This window comes from Mytilus edulis, chromosome 1 (assembly GCF_963676685.1).
Source record: "Mytilus edulis chromosome 1, xbMytEdul2.2, whole genome shotgun sequence".
NCBI lineage: Eukaryota > Metazoa > Mollusca > Bivalvia > Mytilida > Mytilidae > Mytilus > Mytilus edulis.
Genome location: NC_092344.1, coordinates 464,841 through 478,087, shown reverse-complemented (window position 1 = coordinate 478,087; position 13,247 = coordinate 464,841). Strand labels below are relative to the sequence as shown.

The following is a 13,247-nucleotide window of genomic DNA, read 5'->3' as shown; positions in this document are numbered from 1 at the left end:
TCTATGATATTTATTTCTAAATCTCAGCAGGTAAATCTGTAATGCTACTCTTTAAAACTAGAATTAGATTTTTCAGGCTCATTTCTTTATTAGTTAATAATATTTTATAGTGGTTATCGTATTCATGCAGTCTGCATTATCCAGTTAACTTTATCACTAATATTTCTTTATTTTTTTTCCGGAAAAATCTTAGAAAAAAATAAATAACATGCAGATTTACCAAAATATTTTTCTGTGTTTATATTGATTTACATGTCTACTGATTGTAAATGCTGCTATATGGCAGTTAGTTTTCTTGTTTGAATTGTTTTACATTGTCATTTCGAGGCCTTTTATAGCTGACTATGCGGTATGGGCTTTGCACATTTTTTAGGCCGTACGGTGACCTATAGTTGTTAATTTCTGTGTCTCATTTGGTCTCTTGTGGAGAGTTGTCTCATTGACATCCTCTTATTTATAAGAATATAAAAATCAATGTCACGTTGCATGTTTAATCTTATTTATTAAAAAAATTATGGGGTATTAAAAATTTCATCGTATTCATTCATGCATTTGATATACTGGTCTCTGCTGTTAGCATTCCATTTAAATGAGAACTTGAAACTGCAAGAAGATCCTCTGGTTTACCAGTTTCTATGATCTGCCAATAAGATAATGGGAAAGTAATTGATATATATCGATAATCTGTAGATAGTTCTCTGCATATGCATTATTGATCTTAGCAGAAATAAAATATTCAACATGTTAGTAACGGTGAAAAGATTATGCAGTTAAAAGTAAAATACAGGTACTAGTATATGATCTCTTGACTAAGAGTAATCAACTTGCTTAACAATAAGTATGCTTGGTTCAGACATAAACTTTAGGACAACAGAAATAATTTTAGCTGTCTAATTATAATTTTTTATGTAGCAACAATTTAGCAGCGCCTGTATATGGTATAAATATATGGAAATATATTAAGGAGCGTTTTATATCTATAATGATTATCTTGAATGAGAGTTGCAGCGTACTAGGAAGCTTTTTATCAAAAGGCTCCTACTGAAAAAGTCCCGACGAATGATTTAGGGTCGGCATCATAATTTTCTAGGCATAATGGAATATCTGTGTAAAAATGTACTACTTATTTGAAGACACAATCCCGTTCTGTTTTCTTCGTTTGAGATATCACCGAATTAAACTTATTATTGAATGTTTGCTTGTCATTAGCAACATGACGAATGCCATTAATGGAGCAGGATCTGCTAACCGTTCCATAGCGCCAGAGGACATCCCCGGATTTGGTTGAAAATGGTGTTACTTATTCTTTAATCTTCTGTATAGAAAATTGTAACGTTGATTCTTCTTCTTGACATTTTTTCTTTATTTCTTTTTGCCATAGTATCCTCTGTTTTTCTTCGACATGCGAGTTTTGTTGTGACATTGGTATTCTTTGCTTCTATTCCTAATTGTTCGATCATATGACTATTAACTATATGCAATGAAGAACAAATGAAAAGTATCTCACGTTTCTCTGTAATGAATTTCAAATATCATTGATATATGATCCCTGTCATCACATATATGCTGTCACTATCAACAGATTACTAATGTTAACAAAAATGTCATACCTAAACCAGACAGATTAATATAACTTACATTGCCATTTTCCATTATGATTAAAAGATCAGAATTCATAACTGTCTTCAATCTATGGGCAATTGTTAGTACTGTACAGTTGGAAAATGCTTCTTTGATTGTCTTTTGAATCAGTGAGTCTGTATCAGTGTCAACAGAAGCTGTAGCTTCGTCTAAAATTAGTATCTAAAATGAAAATTACAGGATAAATAACAGCAAGGATATATCACATATTTCTGTGAACGTCGACCATACTTTGTTCATATACATCTTTTATTCCGGAATCATTTATAGAACAATTAATCGAAGAGTTCAAATAGTGAAAAATATTCAACTAGTGACCGAACAACACATTAATTCACGATTGCGCGTAGCGCATGAGTTGAATATCAATGTTGTTGGGTCACGATATTTTATTTCTTTGGTTAGTTACTCTTTTTGTTATATTGGCAAAAGGCTTTTTGTATGAAATTAATGTAATAAATGTAAGCAACTAGATATTTTTCTACGCATTCACAATTTGTTTTGATTCAACGTCTTGACAACGTCTTTTGTTGTATGATGTCAGAGTAGTGAAATAACCATCTTTATTCCACATGTGAAATTTTCGGTATTTATTTCACTGGGAAATCAATGTAATTCATGGCAACCAATGTAATAATTATTTATAGTGTTATGAAAACCTTAAAATATATCAATCTTTAAACAAATATTTTTCTAAATTGCAGAAAAATGGCAATTTAAATGTTAATATACACGTTTTAACACACCTAAAAATTACCTTTTTGTACTCTCCATCTCTCCATCCCCAAAATGAGCTCCTCATTATGCAGGAAAGAGATAAACTGGTATTATTTCTATGCAGTATAAAACGGTTTTTATATTTGTTTTTTGGAGTAGTGGACCTAACGATTTTATCCAGAGCATTGTTATGTATAAATTATTTTAACATGAAGTCATACACTCTAACGTCTTATCTCACTCACCTTTCTTTTTCTTAAGATCGCTCTAGCAAGGCATATAAGCTGTCTTTCTCCAACAGAAAAATTATCGCCATTCTCTTCTATAAGTAATTGTAATCCTTTATCTAGTTGCAGTATCTGATGAAAAATGTAATCCTAACTAATGCATATTAAATATAAATGAACATGATCTTCGTTCAAAACTAATATTATGTTAGTCTTACGAAATGAAGTGTTTTCTTAACATTATTAAAGTCAGGTTTAAAAAAAACAATATAAAAAAAACTGTTAAAAATTGATATTTAAAAACTCATCAAAGATAAGTGGCTCATAATTTGGTAAACAATTAAAATGTTTCTCATCTGCTAAGGACTCATTAGTGGAAGACCATTAAAGAATTTTATCATATTTTCCTTCATGTATTATTTTGATTTTAACATGGCTTTAGTAAATACAAAAAAGTACGTTCTTTTATATAAACAAAAAAGTACGTTCTTTTATATAAACAAAAAAAGTACGTTCTTTTATATAAACAAAAAAGTACGTTCTTTTATATAAAAAAAAAACATTAAAAAAACCAATACTATACACATTTACTTTTTTCTTTATATGAGCTTTCTCTAAACTACTCCACAAATCATCATCTGTGTAACTGTCAAAAGGATCTAGATTGTACCTGAAATTAATCAATACTTTATCAGATTCACGTTTTCAAATGATACTATACTTCCATCGCATTGGTGAATATCTAAATTGAAATAATATTTGAAAAAATTGTAATCGTTTGTGTAGCATTATAAATTCGTGTCTATATAACATCAGTCATTTTTATGAAAAATATGCTAGTATTTCGGACAGCCATGGACCAGTTTTATTTAAACAATTCAAGTTTATGTGTAAAGAATGTATACATGTCTTTGAAGTCCTTTTTAGTATTTATGTATTATAACATAAACGTGGGGAATAACCTTATCTACCTTTAACCAACCACTATCCTTCACAGGAGGTTAAATTTCAATTAAGGCTTCTAGTCAATTTGTGCCTCGCCAATTTAAGAATGTTTTTGGATTTTTTTATTTTTTTAGCCCTTCTTTTTGTTTAACCTTGATCCTTAGAATAAAATACTTCGCTGTCAAAAATGGATTCCTTTTCAGAATGAAATAATATGATTGTTAACTTTAAAAAATTGTGAAACAATCTTTTCCCGAAGGCTTTGGTTGGTTTTTTTGGGTCCTTTTTGGTGTATGGCTCTTCATCCTTTTAATAAGCTTTGAATTTTTAAAAGAGGGACGAAAGATACCAAAGGGACAGTCTAACTCATAAATCTAAAATAAACTGACAACGCCATGGCTTAAAATGAAAAAGACAACCAGACAAACAATAGTACACATGACACATCATAGAAAACTAAAGAATAAACAACACGAACCCCACCAAAAACTAGGGGTGATCTCAGGTGCTCCGGAAGGAATTTTTTGGCCTCGAGCCTTACTGAAGAGACATTGATTGTCGAAATGCGCATTTGGTGCAGAAAAATTGGTAACGTTTATGTTATTAAAATTTCACAATTATTCAGTTATGAAAAACCATTTCCCTCGTGTTTGTCGGAGAAAAAGAATGTATGGTAGATATACTGGAAACATCATTCTACGGAATTTTATCCTCACCTACCTCAAAGTTCCAGAAAACATGACCGGGTCTTGTGGGATCGTTGATAATCTAGATCGTAAAACATTTAGCGGAATTAACGATATATTTATACCATCTATGTTGATATGTCCGTTCCTCAATTCCACAAGTCGATATAGCGCAGTAATAAGAGACGATTTACCTACAATAGTGGTACAATATAATGACTTTGGTTAGGAAACATCTGATTGAGTTTTCTTATGCATAAAGCAAATCACACACATGATATAAAGAATCCGAGCAAAAAATCATCAGTGACCTGGTGTGTTTTCCGTTTGACTGCAATTTAATCTTTATAAACTTCCAAGATGAAGCGTGGTTAATGTTTAGCAGAGTTCACATTTAACCATTGCTAGGGTGTGACTTGAATATACAGTTAAAAGAGAGTTTCTGTGAATGTAACGTTCAAGCGGTGGCATAATCTGTGTCGTATTGACACATACTCTATTAATATTGACATGTACGTGCAGTGTTTCGTGTCATGAACTGATTTTATTGTCATTTATAAGTTAACTAACGGTTTGTGGTTGTTAAATTTGATAGATGCTCTTTGTGCTTCTTTGTTAGATATTTAAAATTGAGAATGGAAATGGGGAATGTTTGTTTTGAGATTGTGACACAGTAATGACTGCTGTACCAATATTTTGACAATGTTACCTGTTATGCCTGTTTTGTTTACGCATCGTTGTAAATATACAGGAATTTGATGCGACTGTTATACAAGTGAGAGGTTTAGCGCTATAACACCAGGTTCAATTTACCATTTTCTATAGATGAAAATGGCTGTACCAAGTCAGGAATATGAAGAGAACGTAAAATCACAAAAATACTGAACTCCGAGGAAAATTCAATCAGAAAGTCCCTAATCACATGGCAAAATCAAATGGCAAAAAACATCAAACGAATTGACAACAACTGTCATATTCCTGAATTGGTTAAAGAAGAAAAGTCTTCCTAGTAAAAAAGATCGGAATTATGTCTTTGGATTTCAAAAATTATAGATTTTTGTGGTCTTATATGGAGATAACGGTAGAGGATTGAAAAATAATAAGATCACATTCTGAAGAAAAGTAAGTTGTTTCTTGTCATGTATTGATAAATACCTGCACCAGTTCGTCCAACAACGCCTACTTTTTGTTGTGGCTGAATATCAAATGAAATGTTTTTCAAAACAGGTGCCAATGATTCTCGATACGTCATTTCTACATCAGAAAACTTTATATCTCCTTTATTTGGCCATTGATCATTTGGGTTACACTGAAATGAGCTTGGTTCAACGTCTATATTCTATAACAAATATATGGAATTAAGTTTGAAATTAAAGTATGTCCTCATTTCAATATTTGTTTCAAATATGTATTTTTATATAATTCCTGTTCATTTATCATTTTTTTTTTGTTTTTAACACAAATGTGAACCTTGGGTTGACATTATGTCTCTTTGTCTCTGATACCACTCAACTACAAAAACAACTGACAAATGGTTGCAATAGTAAAGGGTTTCACATACATTTGTTGTTATAACTATAGTATTACCAGAATCTAAAACATAGAGAATAATATGAGGCAGGCATTACCTGTAAATGGGGACGAAGTCTGTATGAATTATTTTTTTGTAACTTAAATATTTGTTAAAAAAAAAAGAAACGGAAATACCGTAACTGTTTCTATTTTGATTCTGTTGTTAGGGATTTTAGTTGTGACGTTATTTAAGTTATGACGTCATATGCAATGTAAACAAAGAATGTATCATAAGGTAACGTTTTGTTCATATCAAGGAATTATTAAAAATAAAATTGGTATAGTGTTCCTTCATATTTTATACTAGACTGATAAATATATATTTTACTCAAAGTTTCATACAAACGTGACCGGAAAGAAAGGAAGTACATTGTAGATTTCTGCGCAGATGTGGGATTTCAAAACATGACGTAAAAAAAAAATGAACGATTTTGAGTTCAATAGTACAATGAAAATTTTGGAAAAATTTGCCCGATTTTTTAAATTTTTTTTTTATTGATTTTTCTACTGTTATTGGGGACTTCGTCCCCATATAAATATGTTTCTCACTTCTACACTCGTAAATTGAAAGTTTAAGTCGAGTTTACAAATTTCCGTCTAGCATATTCTATAGATTAGTCTAGTCAATATCATTGCGCATTATTGAATTTTTATCTTAAATGCATGCTAAATATTATCCTACTTTTACTTATTTATTTTGCTGTAGTTTTGTTTTCTACATTTCACAGTCTCACAATTTAGAATAACTGCCCACATCTTTGTAACTCTAAAACAAAGATTATTGAAGGAACACAGACCTTGCTATTTTTTTTCTTAATAGTATTACAGTATCACAATATAAGTGATAATTGATGTTGTTAACATTTGTTATATATCAATGTTTTCCTTTTGTATATATGTTATGCACATGTATGTTTTGTTTTGTACTTTATCTCTTCTAGTTTTGAGTGTCCTGTTAATCAATGCAAATACCAGCTTTTGGTTTCGAAGGTCTGTCCAAAGTGTACATCATGTGTTATGTTTCACTATATATTCATTATACGTTTTGGTAGTTTTGACTGATCAATATTTTTAACATTAATCTTTAAATTTGTAAACTATAATATTAATCACAACATAATCCTCTCTATAATCATAAAAAAATGTTTATTCCCTTAGTAGTATTATACAGTTTTATTACTGGTTGATGGAATTGAGCAAAATCCAGGTCCAGATCAGAGTAACAAAAAGAATTTGAAAAAAGTACACAATAATGTGTGTAGTTTACTTCCTAAGTTAGATCTCATTAACAATAAACTACATGAGTATGACATTATTTGTATATCAGAATCTCATCTTGACAAGTCAATTACCGATGACTAAATTAAATTAAATTAAATGGGTTTCAAAAGCCTATTAGGTTAGATAGAAATAGACATGGTGGAGGTGTGACCATTTATGTGAAAATAGTCTACATTTTATTTTACAGAATGGCATATCTGTAAGCAATCTTGAGGTGCTGTGGGTTGAAGTGAGGAATTATAGTAATGAAAAAGTTTTAGTTTGTGTTTTATACCGGCCTCCAAACTCAAATTCTAATATATGGGACTTAATGAGTCAGTAGATAAAGCACTTGATTGTAATTTGACAATTTTCCTTTGTGGTGATTTCAATTGATGTCAAACACAAGTAACTCTTTTAAAAAGTTACTTCACCGTTTAAACTTAGAAAATGTTGTTTGGGAGCCTACCAACTTTACAATCCAGACTGGTACTTGTATTGATTCATGTGTGACTAATCGCAAGAACTTAATCAAACCAGTAACTGGTCTTACACCGATATGCAGTTCTCATGCTCCTGTCAAAGTCGAAATTTCATTTAAAACTTTTAAACAACACTCGTTTAAAAGACAAATTCGTGAATTTAAGCATGCAGATTATGAAGGTCTTAAAACCCAGTTGAACGATACTGACTGGGATAATGTTGTTTTTAATTCAAATAATATAAAGGATGTTTATATGAACTTTGTCAGAACATTCGAAAGTACCGTAAATAGATATATACCAACTAAAACTATTACAGTAAGACCAAATGATAAACCTTTTATGAGCAACTTAATAAGAAACAAGATAAGACATCGTAATAGAATTCACCACAAAGCGACAACTTCAAATAATCCAGATCACTGGAAACAAATTAAAGAAATTCGTAATGAAATTATTAGCTTAGTTAGAAAGGCAAAATAAGATTATAAGTGCAAACTGACATCTCAACTTATTGACAAAAATATTCCTCCTGGTAAATGGTGGCGCATTGCCATGTCTGTATCAAATTTTACTTAAAATAGAGATTACCCCCCTTTTTTGGAACATGATGGCCAAATTTGTATTCATCAATTGGACAAATCAGAGATCCTGAACAATCATTTTGCTAATATAGCTAATATTGATACAGAACCAGAAATTCCTGATAACAATGAGCCTCCTCCATATCATTTAAATAAACTTGTCATCACTGAGAAAGAAATTTTAGATCAGTTAAAAATCTTGAATGTTAACCAACCCGCAAGTCCAAGAATTTTAAAAGAGGTTGCTAGTTTATTTCTAAACCATTAACTAAGTTATTAAATATGTCTCTATCAGTTAAACAGGTTCCACTGTTCTGGAAAATTGCACATGTTAATCCTATTTTTAAAGGTAAAGGTAGTCCACACTCAGCTCTAAACTATCGTCCAATATCTGTTACTAGTATTGTTTGTAAGATTATGGAAACAGTTCTATTTAAACATTTGTATAATTATATGAGAAGTAATAACCTTTTGTCAAAGTTTCAATCTGGATTCCAGCCAGGTGACTCTACTGTTAATCAGTTAATTGAAATATATCATAAAATTATTAGTAATATGGATAGTGGGAGGGATGTAAGGTTTGTATTTTGTGACGTATTTAGAGCTTTCGAAAAAGTTTGGCATAAAGGAATTTTATTTAAACTGAAACAATCTGGCATAAATGATCAGCTCTTATCTTGGATAGAAAGTTATCTTTCAGATCGTCAACAACAGTTCGTTTCAGAAGGTTTTTCGTAAACTCTAAGAAGTATACATGCAGGTGTCCCTCATGGATCAGTTTTAGGACCCTTCCTGTTTCTTATTTATATAAATGATATAGTAAATGACATTTCTAATGATATTAGACTTTTTGCAGATGACACCTCTTTATTTGTTATAGTAGATGATGATCCTGCTGTAGTAGCTGCTGCTTTGACTGATGACTTGGATGTTATCTAAAATTGGGCAAAATAATGGGCTGTTCAATTTAACTCTAAGTAAACTAAAAATATAGTATTTACTAGAAGGGAAAGGGAGCACCCACCTGTATTTTTTTGGGATAAATGGAGAAGAGGTTGAGAAAATAAATATTCACTGTCATCTTGGGATAACATTTCAGTCATCAGCTTCATGGAACTGACATATTGATATTATTTATAAAAAAGCATGCTCTCGTCTAGGTGTGCTTCGTCAAGTTAAACATTTATTAGATAGGAGTTCACTTATACGTATTTATTATGCTTTTATTAGACCTATATTAGAGTATGGTGATGTTGTATGGGGAAATTGCTCCCAACACGAGTCTGAGCTTCTTGAAAATATTCAGATAGAAGCCGCTCGAATTATTACAGGTTTTCGAGGTAATTCCTCCAGACAAAAACTTTATATTGAATTAGGTTTAGAAATTCGGGAGAATAGACGTAATAAACATAAACTTATACTATTCTATAAAATATTAAATGGGATGACACCTGCATACTTATATGAGTTAGTCCAGCCATATCTTCCCAGACAAACCCCTTATACTTTGAGGCATGACAATAACAAGTTTCATCCGCCTCTTGCTAGAACTAGCTCTTATTTTAATAGTTTAATTCCTTCCACTATAAGACATTGGAATAGTCTTCCTTTGTGTTTATAAAAATCCCCAAGTTTGGGTATATTTAGAAGTGTACTGGAAAAGTGTTATAGGACTGATGATATATTTAAACCTTTTCACTATGGGATAAGGAAACTTAATATAAGTCATTGTCAACTCATAAATAATGCTAGCAACCTAAAATATCATCTGTTTAATCAGTTCTTATCCGAGAACACTTTTTGTCCAAACTGTAATCACCCTGTTGAGGATAACAAACATTTTTTTTCATTTGCCCTTAGTACAATGATGTAAGACAGATCCTTCTTGATTCCATTAATTCCATTACTGATAATGTTGATATAAATATTGAATTATTACATTTTGGAAACAGATTATTTTCATATGATATGAATATTGCTATTTCTAAATCTGTTCATAAATATATCAGTGACACTCAACGTTTTGTTTGAAACTTACCTATTTTTTGTTTCATTTAGTTTAATTTTTTATTTTTTTCTCCTCAACTTAAACATTAATTCATTTTATCCACTAAACAAGCTAAGTGTCTCTTTCTAGCCATATATATATATATATATTTCTAATGACTTATAAAGGATACTTGCATGTTTCAAGGTTTTTGAATACATGATGAGTAATTGCCTATATACTTAGATATACTTTGCATTTAGTAAGTAACACTGTAAACATATAGTTGCTCTTGTGTGCTCATTAGTAGCATGCATGTTCCACTATATTGCATTATTTTAAATACAGTTGTTATAATTGAATTATACCTTGAACATGTAATATGGAGAGAGCTTTTATAGGCTGTGCCTGTTGCTCAATCCTTTTCATATCTTAATGAATAAAATATGTTTAAAATACAAAAATGTCCTCATTTCAAGAACTATTCAAAAGTTTATTCATTTGACTAAAATATCAGGAATTCTACAACAAAAGTATTAAAAAAAAATTATTTTGCTGTATGTCAGGGTTTACCTTCATAGTAAAAAATATGAAAATTTGAACCTGTACTTGTATTAAGGATCAATATGTTAAGAAAAAAGTTTCATCCATTCCTTTGTACCATTGATGTTTAATAGAATTGTTATAAACTGCGTTACAAAATAACTAAACGATGTTTCTGTTCGGTCCGTTGGATGATATAGTCGCGTGTTTGATTATGACAATATTTATAGAATTCCTTTTTTAAGAATTAACACTCGAGTTCGGTATTTTTATCTATACATTTTTAACCATTGACTTTTTAAGAGTTCAGCTCTTCGGACGCATGAAAGTTATAAAGTGTTTTACTCGGTTTTTATACGCCCGGGACGGGACGTATTATGGTATACCGTTGTCCGTCCGTCCGTCTGTCCGTCCGTCCGTCCGTCCGTCCGTCGTCCACACTTCGGACAATAACTTAAAAACACTTTCACCAATTTCCATGAAACTTAAGTGAATTGTTTATATCTATTGACGTAAGCTCCCTTTCGTTTTTTTTTAATTTCAGATTTTAAGTTTTGGATTTATGGGGCTTTATTCATAAAAAAGGGGGGATTTTCAACACTTCGGACAATAACTCAAAAAGGCTTTCACCAATGTCCATGAAACTTTGGTGAATTGTTTATATCTATTGACGTAAGCTCCCTTTCGTTTTTTTTTAATTTCAGATTTTAAGTTTTGGATTTATGGGGCTTTATTCATAAAAAGGGGGGATTTTCAACACTTCGGACAATAACTCAAAAAGGCTTTCACCAATGTCCATGAAACTTTGGTGAATTGTTTATATCTATTGATGTAAGCTCCCTTTCGTTTTTTTTTTTAATTTCAGATTTTAAGTTTTGGATTTATGGGGCTTTATTCATAAAAAAAGGGGGATTTTTAACACTTCGGACAATAACTCAAAAAGGCTTTCACCAAAGTCCATGAAACTTTGGTGAATTGTTTATATCTATTGATGTAAGCTCCCTTTCAATTTTTATAAATTTCAGATTTTAAGTTTTGGATTTATGGGGCTTTATTCATAAAAAAAAGGGTGATTTTTAACTCTTCGGACAATAACTCAAAAAGGCTTTCACCAATGTCCATGAAACTTTGGTGAATTGTTTATATCTATTGATGTAAGCTCCCTTTCAATTTTTATTAATTTCAGATTTTACATTTCCGTGTTATGAATTTTTATGCTTAAAAAAGTGGGGATTTTTCCAATTTTGGGACAATAACTAACACTTTCATAAAATTTTATGTATGAATGAAAAATTAAAGACAACAAACTTAGTTAAATTTGAGGTAGCCTTAATAGTGCCAATTTTTTTGTGCATTTTTATTTATTATTTCGGGGGGGGGGGGGGGGGGTATTTGACAGGGCTCACACTATTTCTAGTTGATCATATAAATTCATTTAAAGCATAAAAGACAAGTTAAAAGAGCAACGGGCGTATCATGCGCTAAAGCGCAGCCCTTTATTTTTTATTATCATAGTTTGAATTTAAATTAATTCTACAAACCTCAATATAATGATTTAACCTTTCAACTGAGGTAAATTTTGCTTCCACTTCATTCATCATTCGAACTGTTTCACGCATGAGACCTACAACCTGTGAAATAATACTGACAATTATGTTCTGACAATTGTAAGAAGAAACTAAGCCTTTCCAATTCATTAAACATCAATGCAAACCAAATACACGTAAAATTAGTGAAAACAAATAAGCCATGGTCTCTAAAGCAAAGGTAAAGTAACAACAACTTTAAACATTGCTACAATCCCTAGGTCATAAATACAGGAACTCATGAAATATTTCGTTTGCATTATAATCCTCCGTGATAATCTAATTAACGAAAACAAAAGGAAATTTACTTCTCATTTTTTTTTAAATTATCCGATATAAATAAAATGAATGCCAATATGACAACTCTCTATGAAAAATTTAAATACGATTCGGAAGTAGTTGTTTCACTTTTTCACTAACATTCAATAATCCCAATATTGCAAATACAATTACCCGAAGCTTGTCTTTAAGTTTCGTGGATAAGCCTATATAGTAACGTCAACCTATGGAGCATATATCTTCCAGTTTATACGATGGCACAGAGCTTGCATTTCCTATCATTTGTTTATTTTTTTTAGTAGAAGGATTGAGTGGATTTTCTTATCCCAGGCATAGATTACCTTAGCCATATTTGGCACAACTTTTTGGAATTTTGGATCCTCAATGCTCTTCAACTTTGTACTTGTTTGGCTTGATAAATATTTTGATATGAGCGTCACTGATGAGTCTTATGTAGACGAAACGCGCGTCTGGCGTACTAAATTATAATCCTGATACCTTTGATAACTATATCATAGTAGATACTGGAAGTGTGAACAATATTTTATCACAACAACCATGTCTTTTGATATCTATACTATTAAACGAGAAGACCTAATTTTTGGTGTCGCTTCTCTTCTTTTCACAATAAATTAATCAACATGCCTCTGTTTCCTATAGGTACAGTGCATAGTCGCATTTGTCATCCATTTATATGATTATTCAGATTGATTTATTTTGGGAGAAAAACGAGAAAAA

General features: G+C 31.0%; 1 protein-coding gene across 4 annotated transcripts in view; it reads right to left on the bottom strand.

Moving 5' to 3' along the window:
* Positions 1-482: 482 nt before the first annotated feature.
* The window catches only part of LOC139520879 (ATP-binding cassette sub-family C member 5-like), a 57,375-nt gene continuing 44,610 nt past the window's right edge, over positions 483-13,247 (bottom strand). For all 4 annotated transcript variants that reach the window (XM_071313904.1, XM_071313911.1, XM_071313919.1 and 1 more), the window contains 7 exons: positions 12,186-12,275; positions 5,372-5,555; positions 4,251-4,410; positions 3,177-3,255; positions 2,604-2,717; positions 1,639-1,803; positions 483-640 (listed from right to left, as the gene is read on the bottom strand). In XM_071313904.1, coding sequence (XP_071170005.1) covers positions 545-640; positions 1,639-1,803; positions 2,604-2,717; positions 3,177-3,255; positions 4,251-4,410; positions 5,372-5,555; positions 12,186-12,275 — 888 coding nt within the window. In that variant the 3' untranslated portion in view covers positions 483-544. The remainder of the gene's footprint in view (positions 641-1,638; positions 1,804-2,603; positions 2,718-3,176; positions 3,256-4,250; positions 4,411-5,371; positions 5,556-12,185; positions 12,276-13,247) is intronic.